Source organism: Jaculus jaculus, chromosome 1, assembly GCF_020740685.1.
Source record: "Jaculus jaculus isolate mJacJac1 chromosome 1, mJacJac1.mat.Y.cur, whole genome shotgun sequence".
Taxonomy (NCBI): Eukaryota; Metazoa; Chordata; class Mammalia; order Rodentia; family Dipodidae; genus Jaculus; species Jaculus jaculus.
In genome coordinates this window covers 147,176,616-147,204,422 of record NC_059102.1, presented here as the reverse complement: position 1 = coordinate 147,204,422, position 27,807 = coordinate 147,176,616, and the positions used below count along the sequence as shown (strand labels likewise).

The 27,807-nt window shown below is 48.7% G+C and overlaps 1 protein-coding gene across 3 annotated transcripts in view; it reads left to right on the top strand.

The window, feature by feature from the left end:
• Positions 1 to 27,807, top strand: part of Ak8 (adenylate kinase 8) — a 160,851-nt gene that overhangs the window by 20,159 nt on the left and 112,885 nt on the right. For 2 of the 3 annotated variants that reach the window (XM_045158067.1, XM_004653834.2), the window contains exons 4-5: positions 754 to 867; positions 6,845 to 6,913. In XM_045158067.1, the coding sequence (XP_045014002.1) occupies positions 754 to 867; positions 6,845 to 6,913 (183 nt within the window). Of the gene's footprint in view, positions 1 to 753; positions 868 to 6,844; positions 6,914 to 14,599; positions 14,668 to 27,807 lie in introns of those variants that run through there. The other variant, XM_045158077.1, reaches the window with a different exon arrangement.

Below are 27,807 nucleotides of genomic sequence, written 5' to 3'. Positions count from 1 at the left end.
TGTATCTGGCTATATGTGGGTCCTGGGGAATTGAACCTGGGTCTTTAGGCTCTACAGGCAGGTGCCTTAACCACTGAGCAATCCCTCCAGCCCACCTTTTTAATCTTAAAATATTTTATTTTTATTTATTTATTTGAGAGAGAGAAATTCAAATGAACTCCAAATGCATGCACTGCCTTGTGCATCTGGCTTAAGTGGATTCTGGGGGATCAAACCTGGGTCCTTTGGCTTTGCAGGCAAATGCCTTAACCACTAAGTCATCTCTCCAGCCCCTCTTCTACTTTTTCTTGGGCCTCACATATGTTAGGCAAGTGCTGTGCCACTGAGATACACTGCCATCCCCTCAGCCAGCTTTTTCTAGCATGCTACGGAAGAACTTGAATGGATTATTTTCAGGTGTTTTGTTTGTTTGAGATACATTCCTGCTATGTAGCCCAGGTTGGCCTTGAACATTCTCTTACCTCAGCCTTCTGAGTGCTGAGGTGACAGCCAGGTACCACCACACTGGTCCTTGCGTTGAAATTTTTCTTTCCTTTTTTTTCTTGAGATAAGATCTCACTCTAGCCCAGGCTGCCCTGGAACTCATTCTTGTAGTGACCAGGCTGCTCTTGAACTCATGGTAATCCTCCTGCCCCAGCTTCCCAAATGCTGGGATTAAAGGTGTGTACCACCATACTGGGCGCCTGGGTAAAGCTGTTCTTAATGTGTGTATGGTGTTCACTAATGTGTGCTTTCCCTCTTCTCTTTCTTCAGGCAATGTGGCTCTGCAAACATTTGAACAGTAATCTCCTCACCAAGGAGAATTTAGTGGAAAGAGAGTTTTCTGTTCTGTCTATGGAGGCCAGGGAATATTACAATGTTTACAAGGTAGGATTGGCCCCTGGATGCAGAGGGGACAGAATGACATGGGGACAGAGGGACATAGTGCTACCCTAGACTTGCTCAGCTTGTTTCTGTTTTTCTTGTTTGAATTAACTGGAAGAAAAGGAAAAAGCCATGTGTAAAGTAAACAAGAAGGAGGTGAGGGGAAGATGGAGCGGACCTGGAACTTGGGTCTCTTGTCTATGTCCTGGTGGGGAAGGACACAGAGTAAAGGGTGCTATTTTTCACTGGGGGTCCTGGCTTGTTCCATTTCTTCTGGAGGTCTAATCAAGGAGCAGATGGTTCTGAAGAGCTGAACTGGGCATGTTGGACTGGGTTGGGCTTGGACTTACCTGCACTTGGGCTAGATGGCTTCCTGCCAGGCGAGGCTTCTCATTAAATGTCCTCTTCAAACTGTCTGCTGACTTGTGGTTTGGGGTTTTAAGTGGGATAGTTATACCATACCATGTTAGACATAATTATGACCTTGATACTGTTTTCATAGCTGTTTCACAGCATCCTTTGCACATGGAAATAATGGCCCCCAGTATCCACTTCTGTCCTGCTTGTCTCATTTCTGCCCTCCTAGGCAGATATCTCTCAACGTTGCTGGTATTCACCAGACATCTCTATTTTAGTATCTCCAGATAGGATCTGGAAACACTTCCTAATGACTCCTTCCTGCAGGCCACTGACCCTCTTGCCCCTCAGAGCTTCTGGCCAAGGGGCATGTTCGATGCCATAAGCTAAGCACAGGCCAGGGGGAGGAGCCATGTCGCTTCATTTGTGGCAGCCAAGCTGACTAACTGGTTCACCTGCTCATTTAGATGACTTTTTTAAAAAAGAAAATATTTTGTTTGTTTGCAAGGGGAGAGAGAAAGAGAGAGAGAGAGAGAGAGAGAGAGAGAGAGGATGGGCATACCAGCTACTGCAAGTAAACTCCAGATGCATGCACCGTCTTGTCCATCTGGCTTTATCTGAGTACTGGGGAATCAAACCTGGGTCCTTTGACTTTGTTGGCAAGTGCTTTCATTGCTAAGCCATTTCTCCAGTTCTTGATGACTCAAAAAATTATTTTATTATCTATTTGAGAGATACAGAAAAAACAAGGAAGTCAGAGAGAATTGATGCGCCAGGACCTCCTGCCACTATAAATGAACTCCAGACACATGACACATGCACCAACCATTTTGTGCATTTTCTGGCTTTACATGGGTACTGGGGAATTGAACCCAAGCCATCAGCACATTTAACTGCTGAGCCATCTCTCCAGCCCTAGATGACTTCTTAACCACCTGCTAGCCATGGGCACTGGTGTGGGCTAGGAAGAATGCCCCAGCTGCAGAGTTAAGGCTCTGTTGTAGCCCAATGTCCTCACCTACTCCAACTTCCAGTCCCCATTTTCCTTAGTATCCACCTCAAAGAACTGAGTGCTCATCCTGCCTCTGTCTATATGTCTGTGAGAAACGTGGCCTCTTCCAAAGAGGTTGAGTCTTTCTGGTAGGCAGCCTGTGAGCTCCTGCTCTGGAGGTCCACTGAGAACCAAAAGTGGCTATGTCAGCCCTACTCTGGAGAGTGGAAGCTCCGATTCCCAAGGCCCAGGCCACAGCGCCTGTACTGCTCCGCTGCCCTCCCACCACTTCTCCCCTGGGCCCTGCTGGCTGACATGGTAGATACTGCCTCTTCTTGTCCCCTCCCTCCTCTTGTCCCTTGTCTCCAACCCTCCCCTCGCCCTCCCATCTAGGGGAACAGTTCCTGCCATCCCTTCAGCTCTTCACAACCCCCTACAACAGCAGGCGCATTGTTTGAGAGTACTGGAATGGGTTCTAGACAGCTCCTGGAGTTGCCATCCCCATGGGGGCTCTCAGCTCTTCCTTCCCCAGTGCACTGCTGAAGTCCACACTGGGAACCAAAATGTCCTCTGATTTTGTAGCAAGGTGACCTAGTGACATTAGGGTTTCTGAGAATATTGACAGGTGACCCACATGAAGTCCAATCCTAGAAGTTCAGTGGCCCTGGGACTACTGCCAGGTGCATTCTGCAGATGTGGCCCCTCTGAGTAACCAATCCGAGTGCCCTTCACAGGACAGTGTGTGTCTCATGGTAGCAGGCCAGTCATTCCACCCCTGGAGCCCTCAAAGCTACTGGAGCCAGCACCCAGAGCAGTGAGGGGAGAGAACAGGTTTGAGCCCAAGCAACTGATCCTGCCTTGGGAGAAAGGAAGCAGGCTGGGTGAAATGTTGCCATTGAGCCTGAGATGAGGGCAGTGACTCACAGCTGTACCCGTGAGTGGCTGCCCCAGGCTCTGTCCACTTGTTCCTGCCTTTGCCCCTAAAGCCAGACCAGAGCAGCAGTGGAGGAGGGGTCACATCACGGAGCTCTGGAAGAAGGAAGCCTGGTTCCCGCGAAGACAGTTTGGCAGGGCTTTGAGAAGCGGCCCGGAAAGGCCCTGTGCTGATGTGACACATCAAAGCTGGCGTTGAGACAGCGCAGTGGCAGGGAACGGCGGGGGGCACTCCGAATGGGCTGGCTCAAAGCTGCTGCCTGGCCCCTGCCGCGTTGGCTGTGGGGGGTGCTGTGCCCCACTTGAGGCTGCCGCCTTTCAACCATGTTCTTTGACTGCTCGGACCCCCTGTGTCTGGGCGGCACCCCCTGTGTGGCTCTCCCTGTTTGAATGCTGTCTGATTGGGTGCTGTCAGGGGGAGGATGAACCTGGGAACAAGCCCGCCCAGGAGGAGACAGAAGGGAACAGGAGGGGCTGGGAAAGGAAAGTGGTGAGGGGAGGGGGCTGCTTCCTGCCCACCTTCCTCATTGCCAGCCCCAGGGGAGCTCCCCCAAACACCATGGAGGAAGCGAGTAGTGGCTTCCTGGCTGGCTGTGCTCTTTGATGCTAAGGTCACTGTAGGCCAGGGGTTCTCCAGTTGAGGCCCAGGGAGAGCCAGGCATTGCTTGAGAACTTGTTAGACATGCAGATGTAGGGCTGGAGAGATCCTTGGCGGTTAAGGAGCTTGTCTGTGAAGCCTAAGGACCCCTATTCAACTCTCCAGGTCCCATGTAAGCCAGATGCACAAGGTGAAGCATGAGACTGGAGTTCGATTACAGTGGCTGGAGGCCCTAGCGGACCAATTTTCTCTCTCTCCCTCTCTCTCTTACAAAAAAAGCAGTGCAGATGTGGGCTTTGGGGGAAGCTCACTGGGTAAAGCACTTGCTGCATAAGCATGAGGACCAGAGTTCATTTCCTCAGAGCCTATGGGAAGCCAAAAGCGGCAGGCGGAACATCTGGAATGCCAGTGTGCCTCTGTTGCGAAGGGAGGCAGAGACAGGAGAATCCCGCGGAAACTCTTGGGCCAGCTAGCCTAGTGAACGCAGTGGTGAATGGGAAACCCCACCTCAAAAAGGTGGAAGGTGAAGACTAACACACCAAGTTGTCCTCTGTCCACACACACACACACACACACACACACACACACACACCATGCATTCACACACCAAAAAGAGAAGAGAAGTGCAGATTCTTGACTCTTCCCCCCGACTCGCTGAATTAGAACTCCTGGGCTGGGGGCCTGGCAGTCGGTGCTTTGACAGCTGCTCCCAGGACTCAGCTGGATGCTGAGGTTGAGAACCACTGGCTGTCCTGGTTGGAATCCCAAATGTGTGTGAAGTCAGGTGCCTCTACCGCATGTTCTGGCTGCTGTGAACTGAGTCCCTCTACCATGCATTCCCCACCACGACGGACTGAGCTCCTGAAACCTCAAGCCCAATTAAAGCTTTCCTCCCTTGGTTGTTTCTGTCAGGTGTTGTGGTCACAGTGAGGCACCAGCCTACCGAAGAAATGCAGGGGTTGAGGCCTAGAGCATAGGAGCCAGCTCGCCAGGGACACTTAGTGGGCACCCAGGGCTCATCCGTGAGTGTCTGAGTCCACACCACTGCAGCTGTTCCCTCCCCTGCCCTCTTCTCCTACCTCCGCCCCTCCCGCGTGTCTCTGTGCCCTGTACTGTTTCTCCTCAGAGCCTTATTTTGCTGACCTCTGAGCTCAGCCAGCTCCTGTCCAGGGACCCCTTCAGCTAGCTCTAAGAAGACTGGAGTGTGGGGGACTGAGCTTCTGGGGGATCCCACCATGCCCAGCTGCTCTCTTTCTCTGCACTGGGAGCTCCACGCCCTCTCTAAGGCCCTTCTCTGCATGAGCTGTGGGTCTGCCCATTGGCACAGATGCTGGGGTTGAGCGACGGCAAGCTCTGGTAGCGATGGAGGTGGAGGCTGTCTGTCGTCTGCCCCCGGTCACCGGGAAGATGGAGAGCTGAGCATGGGCTGATTCTGTCTCACGCTCAGACGCTCAGCACCGTCTCCAAGTCAGCTGCTCAGGTAGCTGTGTGAGCTGCAGCTCTCCGTCCGCTTGACAGCACTCAAGGCCATCCTGAGGCAGGGCCTGGGCACTCTAAACCCTCGTAGGCATTGCTTCTAGAATGAGCCATCAAAGCCTCTCTCTGGGGCCATCAGAATGTGGCTGGAGTAGTCACCAGTCCTAAGGACACTTGAGTTCATGGAGGGGTACTCCTTACCTGGGCCTGCACCACGTCCTTGGCTTGATGAAGAGTAGAGGGTACAGGGTCTCTTCCCTCACCCCCTCAGCTGAGCACCTTTGTGTGAAGCATCAGGGGCCCAGTGTGGCTGTGGCCCTAATGGCAGTGGCTGGTACCCACAGAAGCCCTTCCCTGAAGTTTCTTCAGACTGGGTTGGCCTGGAAGTAGCTTGGGAGGTGTGTTTGGGAGCTGGCCCAGAGTCACCTGAGACAGAAGGTGGGACTCAAAGGGTGCACCAACTCTTAGCAATCTCAGGCCAGGGGGACTGGTGGCTGGTTCTCCAAAGCTTCTCTGTGGGGAAATGAAGGCCTTGTAAGTTTGGACACTAGGGTGTGGATTCAGTCCCAAAGTTCCAAAATGAGCAAGCTGGAAGAAGGCCACTTTCTGCTGCCCACTATCCTGCATCCGTATCTAAGCTGACTAGGAAGAGAGAGAGGTGACTGTGTAGGACACAGGGCTCTCGGGAGACCATACCGGTCTGGCCACACTCCCTTCGGGGCATACCTTCCCCTCTCTGAGGCTTGGTTTCCTCATCTGCAAGAAAGCAGTAGAAATAATTCAACTGACCAGCTGTGGTGACTCACACCTTTAATCCCAGCACTCAGGAGGCAGAGGTAGGAGGATCACCGAAAGTTCGAGGCCAGCCCGAGACTACATAGTGAATTCCAGGTCAGCCTGGGCTAGAGCAAGACCCTACCTCAAAAAACCAAAAAAAAAAAAAGGAATAATTCAACTGAGCCATTGGTCACAGCACCCTCTGGCATGTTGTCCCTGTTCAGCTGCCAGCTGAGATTACTACAATGTATTGAATGAATTCAGGAATTGCAAGTATCATTCATTCATCAGACTGCTTTTGTCCTTGGCACCATTTGGGTACTGGCACAGTGGTTTGTTGGTCAGCATTCACCACCCAGCTGTCTGTAAGAAAAGCTTATGTTCATAGCGTGTGCCCATTTCTATGATGTAAACTCTCCTACAGGCTGGTTTTCAGTCACCAGTGTGAGGTCAGTGGGTGTGCAGATGGACAGCAGTGTGCTCCCTCCTCAGTGGGGTACAATGATCATACGACACAGCTATACAACCCCTTTCCTTAAGGAACATCGTAACTTAGTGAGGACAGACATGGCCTCATGTGGTTTGCGTAATGCCAGGTTTACCATCTCTGATCATGGGATACAGAGAGCCATACCCGACCAGACCTTGGGGGCCAGGGAGAGCTGCGACTGGGAAGGAGGCGTGGAGGTTGGAGAGGGCATCTAGGCAGAGGTCCATGATAAGGTGGGCATGCCTGGAATGGGAAAATACTTGGAGAGGGGCTGAGTCAGGGATGCTGCCCACCCCTGCTTGGCGGAGTTTGAGATGCAGGGTAGAGCCCTCACCCCATGTGCCTGTCCTTCCTTCAGACAATTCCTAACGCGATGCTTATCCACTTGATCCAAGAGCGCATGAATGAGGAGGACTGCATCAGGAAGGTAAGGCCTGGGTGGCACCAGCTGAAGGCTTGTGGGGTTGGGGACATATCTGTCTCCAAGGGTGGCAATCAGAGAGTGCAGCAAAGGCAATGCAGGTAACCGGGAGCTTGGCCAAGGTCAGTCTGTGAACATGGACAGGTAGCTGTGGAGGCCGTGCTTTCTTGGAGCTCCTGTAGGGAGCAGCTGGCCCACTGAGAGTAGTCTCAGGAGAGCATCTGGGGATGGGATGATTGCCAAGTGTGTGTGAGGCGGGGAGGAGATGAAGCTCCTGGGGTCATTAGACTATTTCTTCAAATCTCCCATGTTTCAGAAAACCTGACCCCAGTGTGAGAACTGGCTGTAAAGTATCCAGGGGCCAAGGAACACATCGAGGACTGTACAAAGTGAGATTTAGTGGGGACTTAGGGACTGATGCTTGTGTTGGGTGACACCAAGGTAGGTGGACTTCTGCGCCCCGAAATCAGAGGAAGGAGTTTATGCTAAGCAGTATGTACATAGGTGGGCAGTGTCTAGTCACATGTCCAACGTGGGTGAAGAAGCCGATCAAGCCTCACAGGCTGGTACAGGACATTTGGCGGGCAGTCTGGGCGTGGGATTTATGTTAGGGTGACCTGGTGGCAGAGTGACCATTTTAACCAAGTTGGCTGAATCTCACACCATGCTGAATTCCTACAGGCACTGTGGTGTTCCAGCAATGTGAGTGTGTGGTCTCACCAGCCCCTGGGATTCTGTTATTTTTAAATTTTATTTGTCTCTGCTTGACAGCATGCAGTGAACTATTGTCAGGTTCCTTGACTCTTCTTTCCACTGTTGAGTCCATGCAGTAAGGTTCTTCTTTTTTTTGGTGTTTTAAGGTAGGGTCTCGCTCTAGCCCAGGCTGACCTGGAATTCACTATGTAGTCTCAGGGTGGCCTTGAACTCATGGCGATCCTCCTACCTCTGCCTCCCAAGTGCTAGGATTAAGGGTGTGTGCCACCATGCCTGGCTAGGTTTTTATCTTTCTTATTGTATCTTTTGCTGCTGAAATTTTCAGGTGGGGGGATGGGGTTGTGGTGTAGTTGGTATAGTGCTCGCCTAGCACGTCAGGAGCCCTGGTTTCAATCGTTAGTACCGTATAAAGCAGATGTGGTGATGCATACCCGCAAGCCCAGCACCGGGGGGAGAGAGAGGCAGGAGGATCAGAAGTTCAATGTTATCTTTGGCTATATGAGACCTTGTTTAAAAAAAAACAAAACTGATTCTCCTTTCTACCTTATATTTCTTTGCCAAGACTTTCTATCCTCCCATTCACTTACTGGATGGACTTTTCTGTAATCACTGCTTTAGACCTCATCCAGTGAGTTCAGCCCCCAAGTCATGGCAGGTTGACAGCATTTATCTTTTCCCATGTGACTTGAGGTCTGCTGCTTCTCCCTGGGCTGAGTGGAATTGTATCTGGACGCTTGTCATGTTGTGAGACTCTGGGTCCTGTCCGAGTCCTGTGGTAAATGTTGGTGTTTTTGTCTTGGCAAGTGATTAGTCCTGTTGGATTCTGGCACATTCTGGGCTGTGGTGTTGGTGTTGATCTTGTGTTCAGCAGTGGTGACTGTGGCAGGCTGGATTACTCCTTGCTTCGCGTGGACCACTGCTGGCCCTGGGAGGTGGTCTATGTTCATTTCTTATTCATTTCTTAGCATCTTTGGGCCTCTGTCCTAGGGGGGCATAACAGCAGAAATGTTCAAAAGAAGGCCATCAACCTTCATTTTGAAATTTTCTTGGGAACAGAGTGACAAGTCACCTCTTTGTCACTCTGTCCCCAAGTCTACCTGAATCAATTCTGCAACAATAAAGAAAGAGACGCCTTCTGTCAAAGAGCACAGACTCTCAGCTTGGGATAATAAATCAGGAAAACCATGCACGAGAGCACAGCAGAGTCCTGGTGGGGCCCGGTGGTCATGGTGGAGAGCATGTGACCATGGGGTGCTTTGTGGGCCTTCTCCCATCCCCCAGCCCATAGCTGTTGGGGAGTCCAGAAGGTGGGGTAGACAAGGAGGGAAGAGACAAACATACCGTGCTGTCACGTCAGTGACCCTGAACTGGCTGTTGGCATGGTAGCCAACGTGTCCAGAGACCACTGAGCAGTTCTCAGAGCCACCATCCCCTCTGACCTTGAGCAGACAGAGCAATACTAGTTTGTGTGAGCAATTTCTCTCAGGTCACCACCCTCTGCCATGTGCTTCTGGTGTGTAAGCTCAGCCTGGCATCCACAGACACAGTCTTAGGCTGGGTGGTCTGTGTGTCCCACCAGCAAGGTACCTCCCTTTGGATGCAGTTGCCAACTGTTTCTGTTCAAAATGTTCAAGTGCCACACAACTTAGCCTGGACCACCATGTCTCCACCACACATTGCCAGGCAACAGTTTCAGGAAAATTATGGTGGTTCTTCTAATTCCAACCTGAGCTTTCTTTCTTTCCAGGATTTGGAAGAGTATAACTTTGGTCAGCCATTCTTATCTATCTATCGATCTATCTATTTGGTTTTTAAAAAATATTTTTATTTTTATTTATTTATTTGGCAGGGAGAGAGAGAAATCGAGAGAGAGAGAGAGAGAGAGAATAGGTGCGCCAGGGCCTCCAGACACTGCAAACAAACTCCAGACATGTGCGCCCCCTTGTGCATCTGGCTTACGTGGGTCCTGGGGAATTGAGCCTCAAATTGGGGACCTTAGGCTTTATAGGCAAGCGCTTAACTGCTAAGCCGTCTCCAGCCCCTCAGTTTGGTTTTTAAATATTATTTATCTATTTATTTGAGAGACAGAGGCAGGTATATATAGAGAGAATGGGTGTGCCAGGGCCTCTAGCCACTGCAAATGAACTCCGGATGCATGTGCCCCCTTTTACATCTGGCTTACATGGGTCCTGGGGAGTCAAACCTAGATCCTTATGCTTCACAGGCAAATGCCTTAACCACTAAAGCAATCTCCCCAGTGCTTTAAAAATTATTTATTTATTTGTGGGGGGCAGATAGAGAGAACAAGTATTTATTTGGCTTTTGTAAGGTAGGGTCTCACTCTAGCCCAAGCTGACCTGGAACTCACTCTGTAGTCCCAGGCTGGCCTCAGACAAATGGAGATCCTCCTACCTCTGCCTCCTGAGTGCTGGGATTAAAGGCATACACCACCACACCCAGCCTGCCAGCCATTCCTGAGCAGATTTATAAGCGCAGTCCATGCAACAACTTTGCATAGTACTCCTGTAACATAGACCAAGTACAAGGCCAGGCCCACAGCTACCACCATCATCCAAATGACAGCACCATGCACTGTTAGTGTTATTACTATTCTTTGTACTAGACTTGATGTTATTGATTATATTGCATGATGTGTGATTAGATTGTGCTATAATTAATATTGTCCGTCATATTAACACTGATAGTTATTGCCAGGGCCTTTTATTTTGTTTTTTAAAATTTTTATTAACATTTTCCATGATTATAAAAAATATCCCATGACCTCATGAAATTACAAAGATTTTGCACTGCAAAGGACACAGTGAAAAAAGCAAAGAGGCAACCTACAGAATGGGAAAAAAATCTTCGCCAGCTATATATCTGATAGAGGATTAATATCTAGGATATACAAAGAATTCAAAAAGTTAAACATGGGATATTTTTTATAATCATGGAAAATGCTAATAAAAATTAAAAAAAATATCCTATGGTAATATCCCCCCCCCCCGTATTTTGTTTTATGTCATTTATTTATTAGAGAAAATGGGTGTGCCAAGGCCTCCCACCACCGCAAATGGACTCCAGACACATGTGCCACCTTGTACACCTGGTTTATGTGGGTACTAGGGAATTGAACCTGAGTCCTTTGGCTTCGAAGGCAAGTGCCTTAACTGCTCAGCCATCCCTCCAGCCCATCGCCATGGTCATTTTGTTGATGGTGGTAGCAGCTTCATGTGCAGCCATACCTCATATTACAGAAAGGCTGTGAGTACTAAACCGTGGTGGCCTCCCCGGATCTGGTGTGTGGCATCTGTGGACACACTGAGTGGTCCTCCCAGCTCCTCACCCAACCTTTACAGCACCCAGTGCAATAGTCCATATTGCCACCCCTACTTCACAGATGGAAAATCTAGGATCTGTTGGGGTGTGCCTGTGGTGGAAGATCCCACAGAGTTCCAGAATGGAGACGCAAACATGGCATAGCGCCCCTCTTTCCGGTGTCATGGTGGCCTTGTCTTTGGAGGAGGCAGGCAGTGCAGAGTTCCTTTGCAGAAGCTCGGCTCCTTTAAGCCTCCATTTCCCCATCCACACAACAACAGGGTCGGGCTGAGCCCAGAGGTTCCTCCCCACCTCACCGTTCTGTGATTCTGACTGTGTCCCAGCCATTGCTACCTGCAGTGGATTGAGCTATCTCCTTCAATTTGTTTTAAAATTTCTTTTAACCTTCAAGGGGCACCCCCAGCCTTTTTCATCTCTCCCTGGTGGAGACAGATTTCCAGAGTGAGGTGAGGCTTCTAATTAAGTGCTTTGGTTGTTCAAAAGCAAAACAAACCCTCATCCAAAACAAACAGGCTTTCTTGCTTTTAGGGAGAAAAATGACATATATGCATATTCATTTATATGGTAATTATTATTATTTAGCTACACAGGGACTAGACTGGGTAATTTAGAGCACAAGAAGAACGCAGGGAATAAGTGCTCAGGGAAAAATAACGCAATCATAACCCATCAGGATTCTGTAGTTAGTGCTTTTTTTTCCCTTTTCTTTCTCTTGCTTTCTTCTTCTTCTTCTTTTTTTCCTGCAATCTCTTTGAAGAATTTTGTTTTTGAAGTGACCATCAAATGCATTAGAGGAAGAGAATTAGCAGTTTGTACTAGAACTAGGAAAAGTTCTATCTGCCAAGACCTGTTGGCTATTCCTTAGTCACATTCCTGAGGTTAGAGTGTGCACAAATCTTCAGACAAAGGAGAGCTTAAGAACGGAGGCAGAGGGTTCTGAAAATGGGCAGGGAAAGAAGGATCAAAGACAAAGAGAGTCTCAGTTGAACCTTGATCTGAATTATGATTTGTACTCCATTTTCTCCGTCTCACTAAGACCCGCTTTCCTCGTCCAGCTCCTCTGAAGCATTCATGTTTCTCCCCAGGATTTTCTTCACTTTGTTATCCAGAGATGCCTTTAAAAAATATGAAGGTGGGCTGGAGAGATAGCTTAGCAGTTAAGGCGCTTGCCTGCAAAGCCAAAGGACCCAGGTTCAATTCCTCAGAACCCACATAAGCCAGATGCACAAGGTGACGTATGCACTGGAGTTTGTTTGTAGCAGTTAAAGGCCCTGATGCTCCCATTCTCTCTGTCTTTACCTGCCTCTCTTTATCCCTCTCTCAAGTAAATAAATAAATAAATAATTTTTTAAATATGAAGGAGTTAGTTATTGGCCACTATACATCCCTTCAAATGTTAAGAATTCAAAAGGTAGCAGAGGGCCCTCCCCTGCCATCTCCAGCCACTGGATTCCTTTTCTGGGGTCAGCTGTCAGGAACCCTGGCTTAAAAGCTCATCTTTAGAAGGTAATTTTAATTTTCTTTTTTATATTTTTTGTTTATTTATTTATTTGAGAGCGACAGACACAGTGAGAAAGACAGATAGAGGGAAAGAGAGAGAATGGGCGCGCCAGGGCTTCCAGCCTCTGCAAACGAACTCCAGACGCGTGCGCCCCCTTGTGCATCTGGCTAACGTGGGACCTGGGGAACCGAGCCTCGAACCGGGGTCCTTAGGCTTCACAGGCAAGCGCTTAACCGCTAAGCCATCTCTGCAGCCCTGATTTTAATTTTTATTTAAATATAATTTTATTTATTTATTTGTGAGCAGAAAGAGAGAAAGAGAAAGTGAATGGGCACTCCATATCCTCTTGCCAATGCAAACAAACGCCAGATGCATATACCTCTTTGTGCATCTGGCTTTATGTGACTACTGGGGACTCAAACTTGTGCCAACCCAGGCTAGTAAGTTCTGCAAGCAAAGTACCTTAAACGGCTGAGCCATCTCCCTAGCTCAGAACATGATTTTAGTTGAATTTAAATTAAATTTTAAAATTTATTTATTTTATTGACAACTTCCATAATTGTAGATAATATCCCATGGTAATTCCTTCCCTTCCCCCACTTTCCCCTTCACAACTCCACTCTCCATCATATGCCCTCCCCCTCTCAATCAGTCTCTTTTATTTTGATGTCATGATCTTTTCCTCCTATTATGATGGTCTTGTGTAGTAGTGGCAGGCACTGTGAAGTCATGGATATCCAGGCCATTTTGTGTCTGGGGGAGCACATTGTAAAGAGTCCTACCCTTCCTTTGGCTCTTACATTCTTTCTGCCACCTCTTCTGCAATGGACCCTGAGCCTTGGAAGGTGTGATAGAGATGTTTCAGTGCTGAGCACTCCCGTCACTTCTTCTCAGCACCATGGTGCCTTCTGAGTCATCCCAAGGTCACTGCCATCTGAAAAGAGATGTGTCTTTAACCAAAATTGAGAGGTAGGGTCTCACTCTAGCCCAGGCTGACCAATTCACTATGTGGTCTACTGGGATTAAATGCTTGCGCCACCATACCCAGCTGCAGTTTTTTTTTTTTTTAAAGCAAATATGGTTATGTCCCGCCCCTGTGCCCCATTCTTCTAGACCAGGGGTCGGCTGAGTTCAGTTTCATCCCTCCAATTCTACCCCTCTGGACACACCTGGCCCTTTCAGTCCTCTTCCAGCTATGCCTGAGCCACCCCATGCAGGCCCTTTGCACTCTGCTGCAGATAGACTCTGAGATGATTCTCATTGTTTCCCCACCTCCAGTGCCCAAGCCTTGTGCAGTCTCCTCCTCTGGCATGGGTCAGGACAGGTTGGAGGTCTCATGTATAGAGGATCTCCTTGTTGGTCCAGTGAAGCAAGCCACTGTGTTGGAGAAGCCTCCATGGAGGGTGGGTGGTCCTCTGGGCACTGAGGGCAGCCACCAGCCTATGGCCAACAGAGCATGAGAACCCTCAGTCATACTGCAGAAGCAAATATATTCTCTTTCAGATGAGCTGGAAGGGAGGTTCTTCCTCAGCGGAGCCTCCAGAGGAGAACGCAGCCAGTGCCAGTTGACTCCTCCATGCAGCCTTGACAGGGCTTCCCGCAGTGCTCTGCTCGGATCCTGACGCACTGAGACAGAGCTTCTAAGCAGGTTGTTCCAAGGCCCTGAGTTTGTTATGCAACAATGGGAAGTAAATGCACATGTCACTGCTTGGGCTACCCCCAGCCCTTAGTCAGACAACGGCTTCTCGTGCCTTGGGCTTGGCTTCTGGTCACTTCTTCAGGGAAGCCCCCTTTGGCCTCACCAGGCCCCCTGCTTATCAAACCCCACTGCCGTTACTCGAGCTCACAGCACTGTGCTCTCTTCCTGGGCACGGTTGTAGCTGGAGTTGGGAACGTGGGCTCTGAGAGGTCATGGCAGAATCCCCAGCTTCACACAGTACCTGGCATAGACTCCATGCTCTGTAAATATTTATAGAATGAACTAACGAATGGATGCCATTTGGATCATTCCCTAGTTCTGCATCACCATGGCAATGAAATCCTCTCCAATTTGCTGTTGGCTCAGGGAGGGGAAGGCTTTGAAAACCCAACAGCACTGTGCAGTAGGGCAGGAAGGTTTTGCTGGGGAGAGTTTCCACAGCAGGAATGAATCTGTCTTCCTTCCTTTGGGGAGATTGTTCTGGCTGTTGCCCTGGTGTGGTTTTAGGTGAGTTTGTAGAGAGGGGTGCTGTTTTGTGGCTCTCCTCTTTGCATCTTAACATGACTTCCATCATTAATGTTTTCAAGTCTCCCTTTTGGCCTTGGTATCCTAGTCCTTGGTCAAGTTCACACCATGGAGCTTGGGGTTCCAGTACTGGAGAACCAGCCTCCCAATTTGCCGTGGGCACCCTATGCTGTGAGGTGCCTGTGTTCTTCTTCGCTCCCTCAGTCAACAGGATAAGGTTGGCCACTAGGATGAGAAAGATAAGCAGCGCACGTGAGTGATGCCATTTGGTGGGGGGATTTAGTCTCTTCCTAGTCTTTTTGTTTTCCTATTTTACTTATCTTTAATTTGATTTACTTTTTTTTTTTTTTTTTTTTTTTAGTTTTTCGAGGTAGGGTCTCAGCCTAGCCCAGGCTGACCTGGAATTCACTATGGAGTCTCAGGGTGGCCTCGAACTCATGGTGATCCTCCTACCTCTTCCTCCCGAGTGCTGGGATTAAAGGCGTGCACCATCACGTCTGGCTTTATTTTGGTTTTTAATTTAATTTAATTATTTACTTGAGAGACAGACAGGGGAAGAGGCAGAGAGAGAGAGAGAGAGAGAGAGAGAATGGGCACACCAGGGCCTCCAGGCACTGCAAATGAACTCCAGATGCCTGTGACCCCTTGTGCATCTGGCTTACGTGGGTATTGGGGAATCAAACTGGGGTCCTTAGGCTTTGCAGGCAAACACCTTAACAGCTAAGCCATTTCCTCAGCCCTAATTTCTTTTTTCAAGGTAGGGTCTTGCTCTAGCCCAGACTGAACTGGAATTCACTATGTAGTCTCAGGGTGGCCTCGAACTCATGGTGATCCTCCTACCCCTGCCTCCCAAGTGCTGGGATTAAAGGCAGGCTCCACCACACCCAGCTTGCTTAAATTTTTTTTTTTTTTTTTTTTTGAGACAGGGTTTCACACTATAGCTCAGTCTATCCCCAGACACACTGTGGAGTTCAGGTTAGCCTCAAACTTACAACCCTCTGGCCTCACCTTGTCAAGTGCTGGGATTGTAGGTGTGTGAGACCACACCAGCTGTTCTTTCTCAGTATCTTTTAAAAACATGTTTTCAGAGTGTTGAGGAGATAGCTTAGCAGGTAAAGGTACTTTCCACACAAATATGAGTGGCTGATTCATCCTGAGCTCGATTCCCTCACATCTGTATAAACAGCTAGGCATGGTCACACACGGCTACAACTCCACTCCTGGGGGGAGCAGAGACTGGAGAATTTCTGTGGCTCACTGCTCAGCCACTGTCTGAAAAACTTCGGCTCTGGTTGCCCTAAGAAATATGTGCATGAATTCCAGAGGAGGATACCCAACAGTCTCCTCTTGCCTTCACATATGTGCACACAGAGTATGCATATGCATACAACATGCATACACCACACATACCACACACACACTTTTCACACACAAGTAACTTTTCGGAAGTCATCCTACCTACAACCTTTTATAAAAATCAAGCTGAAGGACTGAAGAGAGGGCTTAGAGTTTAAGGTACTTGTCTGCAAAGCCTAAGCACCTGGGTTTGATTCCACAATACTCACACAAAGCCAGATGCACAAAATGGTGCACGCTTCTAGAGTTCGTCTGCAGAGGCTGGAGGCCCTCGTGTACTCGTTCTCAATCTCTCTCTCTTTTCCTCCTTCCCTCCCTCCTGCCTTGCAAATAAACAAAAAAAAATTTTTTTTAAGAAAGCTGAGGATTGGATGGAAGTGAAGATTTAGCTGTAGTCTGAGAGAGACACAGAGAAAGACAGAGAGGCAGATGGGCTAGAGTGACAGTTCAGTGGTTAAGGCATTTGACTGCAAAGCTTAAGGACCCAGGTTCAATTCCCCAGTACCCATGTAATCCAGATGTACAAAATGGAACATGCATCTGGAGTTTGTTTGCAGTGGCTAGGGGCCCTTGTATGCCCATACTCCCTCTCTTCCTCTTTCTCTCTCTTTGATAAATAAAAAAAATATTTTTTAAAAAAGACAGAGGCAGAATTCTGCACACTTTCAGGGATGGACTCATGATCTGCCACTGAGCCTCACAGCATGATTTGTTTTTGTTTGTTTGTTTTTTTGAGGTAGGGTCTCACTCTAGCCTAGGCTGACCTGGAATTCACTATGGAGTCTCAGGCTGGCCTCAAACTCACAGAAATCCTCGTACCTCTGACTTCCAAGTGCTGGGATTAAAGGTGTGCACCACCACGCCCGTCTACAGCATGTTTTTAGAACCACTGTTGAGTGAGTTCTGTGGTACCCCACAAAATTGCATGGGTAGGAATGAACAGCCAGGGGAAGGCTGGTCTCTAAGGCTTCCATCCACATCTGCCTTAAGTTCTCCTTCCTTTATGTGATTTTTTCCACTTGGAGATAAGCTACTGTGTGCTGGAGGTTGGGATGAGCTAGAAAGGATAAGGCATTAGGTAAGAAGCCAAGCCCTCACCTGTGGCTTACCCCATTCCCAATCTGGGTGAGTGGTTGGAAGAAGATAGTGTGTGAGAAGGCCGAACTAAGTCTGAGCATGAGTGGAGAAGAGCAGAGCTGGTCCATCACGATGAAAATACAGGTCAGTTTGTTAAAGTGCTTGCCCCACTCAACACCCACATAAAAATGCCAGATGTGATAGCGTGTGCCTAGAATGCCAGCACTGGGAGTTAGAGAGAGAAGAATCCCTGAAGCTCACTGGCTGGCTCTAGCCTATGAGAGACCCTATCTCAAAAAAGAAAAAGGTGCAAAAAAAAAAAAAAGAAAAAGGTGGGTGGGATTCCTGAGGATGACACCCAAGGTTGTTCTCTACCCTCCATGTGCATGGTGCATTTTACATATATATATATATATATATATATGTAAAAATATATATATATATTTATATATATATGTATATATATATATGTATATATATATATATATATGTATATATATATGATTTTAAAAGATTAAAATACAAATAGTGACCATCCAGCATTGATGTGTTGCAACTGCCATGCCAAACTCCTAGGCGCCTTGCCAGTGAATCTGTTACCTTCTCACTGTCGGGATGGAATACCTGACCAGATGTACCATACAGAAGGAAAAGGGTTTAATTGAGCTCACAGGTCGGGGGCAAAGATTCATCATGGTGAGGAAGGCAGGCCAGACCTGAGTAAGAAGCCTGCATCACATCATCACATCCACATACAGGAAGCAGAACAGGAAGTGGGGACCTCAAGGCCCGCCTCCCAGTGACGCACTTCCTCCAATGAAGCGCCACCTCCTAAAGGTTCCAGAACGTTCCCAGACCATCTGAGGATCAAGTGTTCAAACACGTGAACCTGTGGGGGCGTCTCACGTTCACGCCGCCACACCCAGTGAGCCGGAGCAAGGGCCCCACGGGGGAAAGAGCGGAGGGTAGGAGGGCTGCAGTGAGGCCTCGCTGCTCGCAAGAAAAGCAAGCCGGGCACAAGGCCGCGAACGGCTCGACCCCACGCTCGCTCCTGGGGCTGGAGAAAGAGCCCACCCCGGGTACGAACTCTGACCGGCAGTAAAGCCACCCCATTTCTGTCAGGCCCAAGGGCCCCGGCCTAACTTGAAAGCAGTTTATGTCTCCACCCCCAGAGAGTTGTGGAAGTGGCCTGGGCACTATCTTTTTGGTATACAGCATGCTGCGCTGTACTCGGTGACAGGCTAATATCCTTTCGGGCTCCCGGACTCTGGTGGAGGCTCTGACCTCCCCTCTTGGTGAAAGGGACGGGCGGAGCTTCCTTCCTTTGCAGCCAGACGTTTGAAGTTCACTTGGTGGGTTCCTCAGCCCTCTTCCCCCATCTTGGTGGTAGAGTTCTGCTCCCCCGGCCACAACGTTAGCAGAACAGAGGCACCCATGCAGCAGGCCACGGAACTGGGGCTGCCTGCTTGGTTCTTCCCTGTGCCGCCCGCCTGGCGTCAGTTACTCCTCCCCCGCCCCAGCGGTGTGGGATTTCTTGGCCACTGTTGGGGCTCAAGGGTCTGTAGCTCTTCCTGGCGTCCTCTAGGAGCCCATCATCGCTGATCCACACTCGGTGAGCCTGGGCTGTGCGTTCCTCTGCGCAAACCCTGTAGGGCTGGGAAGGATAGGGGTTCAAGTTCTGCTCAGAAAATGCAGGTGAGTGCTGAGCCAGACAGGGGGTTCAAAGGCAGGGTGGGGAGTCTGGGTGCTCAGGTTAAGGTCGTGGTTACCATGTTGCAGGACTTGGTAAAGGTATGTGTGAGCCACCTGCCTGCATGCCAAGCAGTGGGCATAGGGTGGCTAGAAGTGTGAGCTTCCCTCTTTCCTTTTTTAAAAAGAATATTAACTTATTTGCTAGCAGAGGGGGAGAGAGAGGGAGGGAGAGAGAGGGAGGGAGAGCGCACACGCACGCATGGATGCCCTAGGGCCTCCAGCCTCTGCAAATGAACTCCAGATGCATGTGCCACTTCGTGCATCTGGCTTACATGGACACTGGGGAATCAAACAAAGGTCATTTCAAACCAAGGTCATTGGGCTTCACAGGCAAGCACCTTAACCACTGGACATCTCTCCAGTCCTCAGTTTCCTTTTTCTTTTCTTTTAAGGTAGGGTCTCATTTTAGCTTATGCTGACCTAGAATTCACTATCTAGTCTCAAGGTGGCCTCGAACTCACAGCGATCCACCTATCTCTGCCTACCTAATGCTGGGATTAAAAGCGTGTGCCACCATGCTCGGCTCCAGTTTCCTTTTTAACCATGGGTTGGCTTGAAGTTTTCCTGGGGTTTAGGAGATGAGGGAAGTAGCCCTGGTCTGGGAGCAGGGAGGGACTGAAATTCTTCATGGAAAGGAAGTAGAGTGGGAATAAGGGTGTCCTTCTGATGGGGGAACCCAGACATGCTGGAGGCAGCCAGCCTATGGAGGAGGTGACTGGTATGTGGCCAAGGGATGAGTCACTGTATTGTTGATGAGACCTATGTGGCTTGTACCCGTGCCACCACCATGACTTCTGTTCTCCATGGGCACTGTCCCTTTTTTGCACTGTTTTAGGGAACTGGAAGAAATGGAGATTGGGCTGTGTGAGGAAAAGAAAATTAGAAGGTGGTGTGAGTGTGTGTGTGTGTGTGTGTGTGGTGTGCACGTGCCCCTTGTAAATGTGTGCAGACATCAGAAGAGAGCATCAGGTGGCCCCTCTACGGCTCTTCCACCTTATTTCCCTGAGTCACTGAACCTGAAGGTCACACTTCTCTCCGTTCAGTGTGACTGACTGCCGAGCTCCATTGACGCCCCCCCCCACACACTCAGCACTGCAGTTACAGGTGTGCTTGGCCACATCAGGCTTTCTGGATGCACACCTGCTGTGGACACAACTGAGGTCCCCATGCTTGCACAGCAAGCACTCTCACTTGCTGAGCCGCCTACCCAGTCCAAGTTCTTTCATTGTTATTTGTTTGCTTATTTTGGGTTTCTTTCTTTCTTGCTTTTTGGACAGGCTCTTATGTAGCTCAGGCTGGCCTTGAACTCTTGGCAATCTGCCTACCTCAGCCTCCCAAGTGTTTGGGATTACAGACAAGGTTCCCCCACACCCATGCTGAAAAATCATTGCGAGATTTACATGTGCAAAAGGCCGTTAGAAGCAACTGTTTCTCCTTGTTGGCACCTGTTTTCACTGGATAGTAATTAGTAATTAAACTCAGAATGTCCAAACAGCTAGTTGGGTGGGGGAAGGGAGGTATACCTTAAGTAATGGAGCTGGTTAAGCCGGAGTTTAGGGGTGGTGAGCTAGGTAACCAGATTCAGACAGTTGTCAGATGCACCAGACACACCCCAAGCACAGGGTCCCCCCTGCTGAAGTTTCTCAGGGGGAACCACAGTGCCCTGTGATGTGATGTAATGTCTTAGCACCCTGGTGGGACGGTGGGAGAGGAGGGAGTGAGCGGACACATCCAACTGAAGGTTTTCACTCAGCCATGATTATTTACCCATGTGCTGGACCCTGGCCAGCAGCCAGGTGGCCTCTGACCGGGACTCTTCAGAGGTTACCTGGTCAAGTGGGGAGTGGGGAGGGACAGATGCCAAGAGCACTGGGAGATATAACTCTAAAGAGGCCTGCAGGTCAACTACTCACTGGCGCCCTCAGGCTGACTGAAATGTGCTTGTCCCAAGTCCTGTTTCAGGAAAGATCTTCCCTCATCTGGTGTCCGCAATGCTCTCTTTTGGGGAGCTCCTTTCTTTTATAAAAAACATATTTATTTATTTGCAAGCAAAGAGAAAGAGACGGAGAACGGACACACCAGGGCCTCTAGCCACTAAAAACGAACTCCATATGCATGCGTCACTTTGTGCATCTGGCTTTACGTGGGTACTGGAGAATTGAACCTGGGGAACTGAACCAGAGTCATTAAGCTTTGCAAGGAAGTGTCTTAACCACTGAGCCATCTCTGCAGCCCCGGGGGTAGCTTCTTTTTGACACTTCCTCTGTGCTGAGTTCTGCAGGTTGAAGTAGGAGTCGCCCTTGCAGGCAGACAGAGAAAAAGAGTAGTCCACAGGCCTGACTTGTCAGCCCTGAGGAGGCAGAAAGCAGGAGGATCAGGAGTTCAGGGCCATCTTCAGCTACATATTGAGTTCAAATCCAGTCGGGGCTACATAAGACCTTATCTCAAGCAAGCAAGCAAACAAACACACAGAGTAGTTTACCTTCCTCAAAATTATAATTGTCATAATGAAACTAGTTAGCTCTGGCCATCTCTTTGTCAGCCACACTTGTTTTGCTGTTTATTGGCATGTAGCCCTGTTTAATCATCCAGCCAACCACAAGAGACACTGCTGCTGAAGTTCCCACTGCATCTGGCTTACGTGGGTCCTAGTGAGTTGAAGCTGGATTCTTTGGCTTTGCAGGCAAGCGCCTTAATTGCTAAGCCATCTCTCCAGCCCCAAGGACATCTTTTGTTTCTGAACAGCTGGATCTGCTCCATAGACATACATGGTCAAGAATGTGCAGGGAGGATGTGAGGGCGATCTGGCTGCGACATCTGTCACCCCATTGATCTCTAGGGTTGATTCGGCTGATCTGGCTGGCTAGGCGGGTGTCCCCTTCCTCCCTCACCGCTCCATGTGCGTCCCTCCCGAAGCTGCGCGCTCAGTCGAAGAGGACGACCTTCCCCGAATAGAGGAGGACCGGTCTTCGGTCAAGGGTATACGAGTAGCTGCGCTCCCCTGCTAGAACCTCCAAACAAGCTCTCAAGGTCCATTTGTAGGAGAACGTAGGGTAGTCAAGCTTCCAAGACTCCAGACACATCCAAATGAGGCGCTGCATGTGGCAGTCTGCCTTTGTTTAAAAAAAAAAAAAAAAAAGAATGTGCAGGGAGAATGGGCCCTAACTACTGGGTTCACACAGAACCTGACACTGACTGTGGTCATACAGGATAAGCCACACTGCAGCAAGACCTCTGAAATGCCATCTCTGCCACCATCTCTGTGCACTGGCTTCAGGGATTTCACAGGCACATGTGCCAGAGTTTACAGGACTCTGCAGTTATCTGTGAACCAATGAAAAGCCCATTCAGGGGGCTAGAGAGATGGCTCAGCAGTTACAGGCACTTGCCTGCAAAGCCTGATGGCCCAGGTTCAAATCCCCAGTACCCATACAAAGGCATATGCCCAAGGTGGCACATGGCTCTGGAATTTGTTAGCAGTAGCAAGATGCCCTGGCATACCCATTCCCTCTCTTACCTCTCTTTTCCTCTCTGCTTGCAAATAAACAAATAAGTAAATAATTTTTTTAAAAAAGCCTGTTCAGGGCTGGAGCGATGACTTAGCAGCTAAGGCACTTGCCTGCAAAGCCTAAGGACCCAGGTTTGACTCCCCAGAACCCATATAAGCCAGAAGCACAAGGTCACACATGTGCACAAGGTGGTGCGTGCATCATAAGTTTGATTGCAGTGGTTAAGACCCTGGTGTGTCAGTTTATTCTCTCTCTCCCTCTCATTAAAAATATTTTTAGAGGGCTGGAGAGATGGCTTAGCAGTTAAGCACTTGCCTGTGAAGCCTAAGACCCCGGTTTGAGGCTCGGTTCCCCAGGTCCCACGTTAGCCAGATGCACAAGGGGGCGCACGCGTCTGGAGTTCGTTTGCAGAGGCTGGAAGCCCTGGCGCGCCCATTCTCTCTTTCTCCCTCTATCTGTCTTTCTCTCTTGTGTCTGTCGCTCTCAAATAAATAAATAAATAAATAAATAAATAAATAAATAAATAAATAAATAAATATTTTTAGAGGGCTGGAGAGATGGCTTAGCAGTTAAGCACTTGCCTGTGAAGCTTAAGGACCCTGGTTCAAGGTCCGATTCCCCAGGACCCATGTTAGCCAGATGCACAAGGGGCGCACATGTCTGTAGTTCGTTTGCAGTGGCTGGAGGCCCTGGCGTGCCCATTCTCTCTCTCTCTCTCTGACTCTCTCTCTCTCTGTCACTCTCTAATAAATAAATAAAAATGAACAAAAAATTTTAAAATATATATTTCTAGATCATATTCAGGGAAGGGGAGATAGCTCAGTGGATAACGCACTTGCCTTAGGAGCACGGGGACTGGTGTAAATGCTGGGTGGGCATTGTCCCCACCTATAATCCCAGAAAATGAGAGGTGGAGATGGGAATCCTCTGGGAAAGCTGTCTACCTAGACTAGCTCCATTGGGGAGCTCTGGGTTCAAGTGAGAGATCCTGTCTCAGTCAATAAGATAGAGAATAATAGAGGAAGATGACCAGTGTCCACCTCTGGCCTCCACACCCACACATATGCACACGCACGCACACACACACACACAATGCCTTAACCACTGACCCATTTCTCTAGCCCCACATGTACATATTTTTTAAAAAAAATATTTATTTATTTGATAGAGGAAGAGGGAGGGAGGGAGAGAGAATGGGTGCACCAGGGCCTCCAGCTACTGCAAACAAACTCCTGGCTAACATGGGTCCTGCGGAATCAAACCTGGGTTCTTTGGCTTTTCAGGCAAATGCCTTAACCACTAAGCCATCCCTCAAGCTGCACATATTTTTTTTTTAAAAAGCCCATTGAATGCTCCCACCTGTACTTTGCCACATTTAACGTTATGGAGATCACAGGCTTATAAACACAGACCTGGGAGTCAGGCCATTCAACACCTGCTCACAGATTGCAGGATGGAATTCAGTACTGTTAAATGGGAAAGTACTCGTGCATGTTTCAAGAATGTGACCAGCATTGGGCTGGAGCCAAGCAACAGTACTACTTGGTGGAACAGTCATCTGGGAGCAAGTTAAGGAGGAAACTGAACCTGTTGCCATCACAATGTGAGTGAGGAACCCCAACTGCTGTCACACATTGTCTGTTAAACTTGAAAGTAGAAATTCCTGCTACTCATCCTTCAGATGGGCTAGTATGGAAGGCTTCCCAAGATTAGATGGCAGGCTAAGGTTTTCATGCCTTGTATAAACTGGTACCAGGGCAGTGTTCCTCAAAGTACAGTCATTTCTCCCTTATTGATTATCACTTTCCTTGGTTTCACTTACCTGAGATCAGCTTTGATCTGAAAATATTCGATGGAAAATTCCAGAAATAAACATCTCATAAGTTTTAAGCTGTATGCCATTCTAAGTAGCATGGCAAAATCTTACATGGTCCTGCTCCATCTGGGCTGTGGTGAGGATCAGCTCCTGGTGTAGTGTGACCCAAGTCTCATGTCTCATGCTTCCCTCCTTTAGCCACTTGGCAGTGGTATCTTCTGTGGTATCACAGGGCTTGTGTGAAGTGACCTTTAAGAATGACCTCAGGGCTGAAGATGGCTTAGTGATTATGGCCCCTGCCTGTAAAGGCAAAGGACCCACGTTTGATTCTCTAGGACTCACTTAAACCAGATGCACAAGGTGGCACGTGTCTGGAGTTCATTTGCAGTGACTGGAAGCCCTGGTGTGCCCATTCTCTCTCTTCCTCTTTCTCTCTCTCAAATAAATAAATAAAATAGTGAAAAAAAAGAATGACCTCAAACTGGAGTGTGAAGATGGCTCAGCAGTTAAAAAGTCCTTGCTTGCAAAGCCTGACAGCCCAGGTTCAATTCCCCAGTACTCACATCTCACTGAATGCGAAGTGGTATGTGTCTGGTGTTCATTTGCACTGACAAGAGGCTAAGCCCATATGTGTATATATATCTACACACACATACATGTGCAAATAAATGTTTTCTTTAAAAGAATGAGGTCTGAGGAGATGGCTCAGTGGTTAATGGTGCTTGTTTGAAAATCCTGCTGGCCCAGGTTCAATTCCCTAGTACCCAAGCAAAAGCCAAATGCACAAAGTGCATGTGTCTGGAGTTGCTTTGTAGCACCAAGAGGCCCTGGTGTGCCCATGCTTCTTCCCTTCTCTCTAATAAATAAACAAATAAATAATTTTTTTAAAAAAAGAATGACCTCAAAGCACAAGAGTAGTGCTACTGGCAATCCAGGTACACCAGAAAGAAATACAACACTGCCTACAAGTGAGAAGGTGGCTGTGCTCTATATTTCATTCATATGTGTATGGGAGAGAGAGATGAACATGTGTGCCCGGGATCTGCAAAGACACTCCAGATGTATGCACCACTTTGTGCATCTGGCTTTAGTGGGAACTGGGGTATTGAACCCAGACCATTGGGCTTTGCAAGCAAGTGCCTTTAACCACTTAGCCCAAGGGTGCTAAGTTCTACTGGTACAATAAGATATGTTGTGAAACCACAGCCATGTTACTTTTATAACTGCTGTATTTCATGATTACTTGTTCTTAGTCTCTTACTATACCTAATTTAGTAGTTTATTATTATTATTATTAATTATTGGTTTCTCAAGGTAGGGTCTCACTGTAGCCCAGGCTGACCTGGAATTCACTATGTAGTCTCAGGGTGGCCTTGAACTCACGGTGATCCTCCTACCTCTGCCTCCAGAGTGCTGAGATTAAAGGCATGTGCCAGCATGCCCGGCTTATTATTATTATTTTTGGGGGCAGGGTCTCTAGCCCAAGTTGACCTAGAACTTACAGCAACTCCTATCTCAGCCTTCCAAGTACTGGGATTAAAGGTGTGAGCCACCATGCATGACTTAATTTATAAGTTAAATGTGATCATGGATAACAGGTAAGGGAAACCCATAGTTTTTCAGAGTTTGGTCTTATCCACAGTTCCAGGTATCCAGTGGGAGGCTTTCAGGTGTCTTGCAGATATCTGTTATCATGCTATTTTCACTAAATGGCTTTAGAGAATGTCAGCATCCCAGATTTTTTTGGAGGGGGTGGGTTCCAAGGTAGGGTCTCAGTCTAGCTCAGGCTGACCTGGAACTTACTAGGTAGCTTTAGGCTTGCCTTGAACTCATGGCAATCCTTCTGCCTCAACCTCCTGAATGCTGGGATTAAAGGCATACACCACCATGCCTGGCCAGTATCTCAAACTTGATCCCTGTTTTGGGGGGAGGACAAGGTTTTATGTAGCACAAACTGGCCTTCAACTTGCTGTGTAGTCAAAGATTGCTGGGATTACAGGTGTGTACCACTGTATCCAGTTAAACAGGAACTGGGGATCAAACCCAGGCCTTCATTCATGCTAGGCAAACTCTCTACTTAGCTGGGTCCATCTCCGGGCGCCAAGCTTGATCATTTAAGATGCATTTCTTTCCTGGCCGATAAAACATATTTTCTTCTTGTCTATGTGGAGAACCATCTCACATTTCATTAGAAAAAAGGGTGGCAGTGTCAAGTCTCTGAAATGTCTCTTGTACTTGCCTTGGTTCAGCCAGGTGCATGTGATTGGAATCCAAGTCTCCAGCCTCTGATGGCTTCCTGGGAATCCTGAGGAATCAGCTCCAGGATGCCTCCTCTGGAACCTGCTAGAGGCTGCCAGCTGGAACTGGGATCAGGAATGGGACTGGTAGAACACTCAGGGGAAATGCTGGGCGTGGTGGCACACGCCTTTAATCCCAGCACTCAAGAGGCAGAGGTAGTATTGCTGTGAGTTCGAGGCCACCCTGAGACTACATAGTGAATTCCAGGTCAGCCTGGGCTAGAGAAAGACTAATAATAATAATAAATAATAAGCCACTTAAGGGAGTGCCTATACTCTGGCATTTGAAGACAGGGGAGGAGAGAAAGGGTAACACCACAAGGACAGCACCCAGAGGGCAGCAGAACTTTCCGTGAGCCTTGCTAATTGAGCTTTAATAACAGGAGGGCAGAAAGAGTCGGTGTTCTGCACGAAACAGTGTGGGCCCTGCTGCGTCAGGCCACTCTCGCTGCACCTCTCCAAGTTCAAGTTCCCTGGGCTGCCTGGCTTCTTTGCTTGCTTTTTTTTTTTTTTTCATCTGTGACATCTGCTCGGTGCTTGTCCCTCCTGTGATACCATACCCCTTGCAGCTGTGCAGACCTCCAGCTCCGCACTGGTGCACGGAGTGCCCTGAGCATACGGCCTTTTTGATGTGTGATAAAACAGAACCGAGCCACGGGGGTATGGCGAGTGAAGGCATCAGAATATCAATTAACCTACTCGGAACAAAGCTGCAGCTTCAGAGTGGAATAGACATCTCACTGAAGTGTCAGGAAGATGGATAATGTATTCTAATTAAGGCTTGACTGATACCTCTGCACCAAGCCACTCCTGGACGTTGGACCCATGGATCTAGCAAACAGTTGTGGCAAACGCCTCGGTGTCCTGTTATGGTTGTTATTGGATGTCACTTCCTGATGGATGACTTCTTGCCCTGCCAAAATCTATAGCCCTTGAGTGCCAGCCCACAGTGAGATTTCCCCCTAGGAAGTGCAGTCCATCTTGCTACTGTGCAATCAACCTCTAGAGATGGATGAGTCTTGGGAAAGAAGGCCTTTCTGGTGCTCCTGTCTTGCGGAGGCTCTAGGTCCAACTCACCCTCACACTTAGGCCTCCATCCAGGTACTGTCGCTTCCAGGGGAATCAATATGGACCCGCATGGGCCAGCACAGGGATGAAGTGCCCATGGCTGCCTGCCCTGTAGGACAAGGGGTTGTCCCAAAGGTGCTCCTGTGATCTCCTTCCTAAGCACTACCTCCCCAGGTCAGAAAGAGCAGATCCAGAAAGGCCCCCTTCTTTTTCCTGAAGTCTGCTAGCTGCACAGCATGCTACAGTG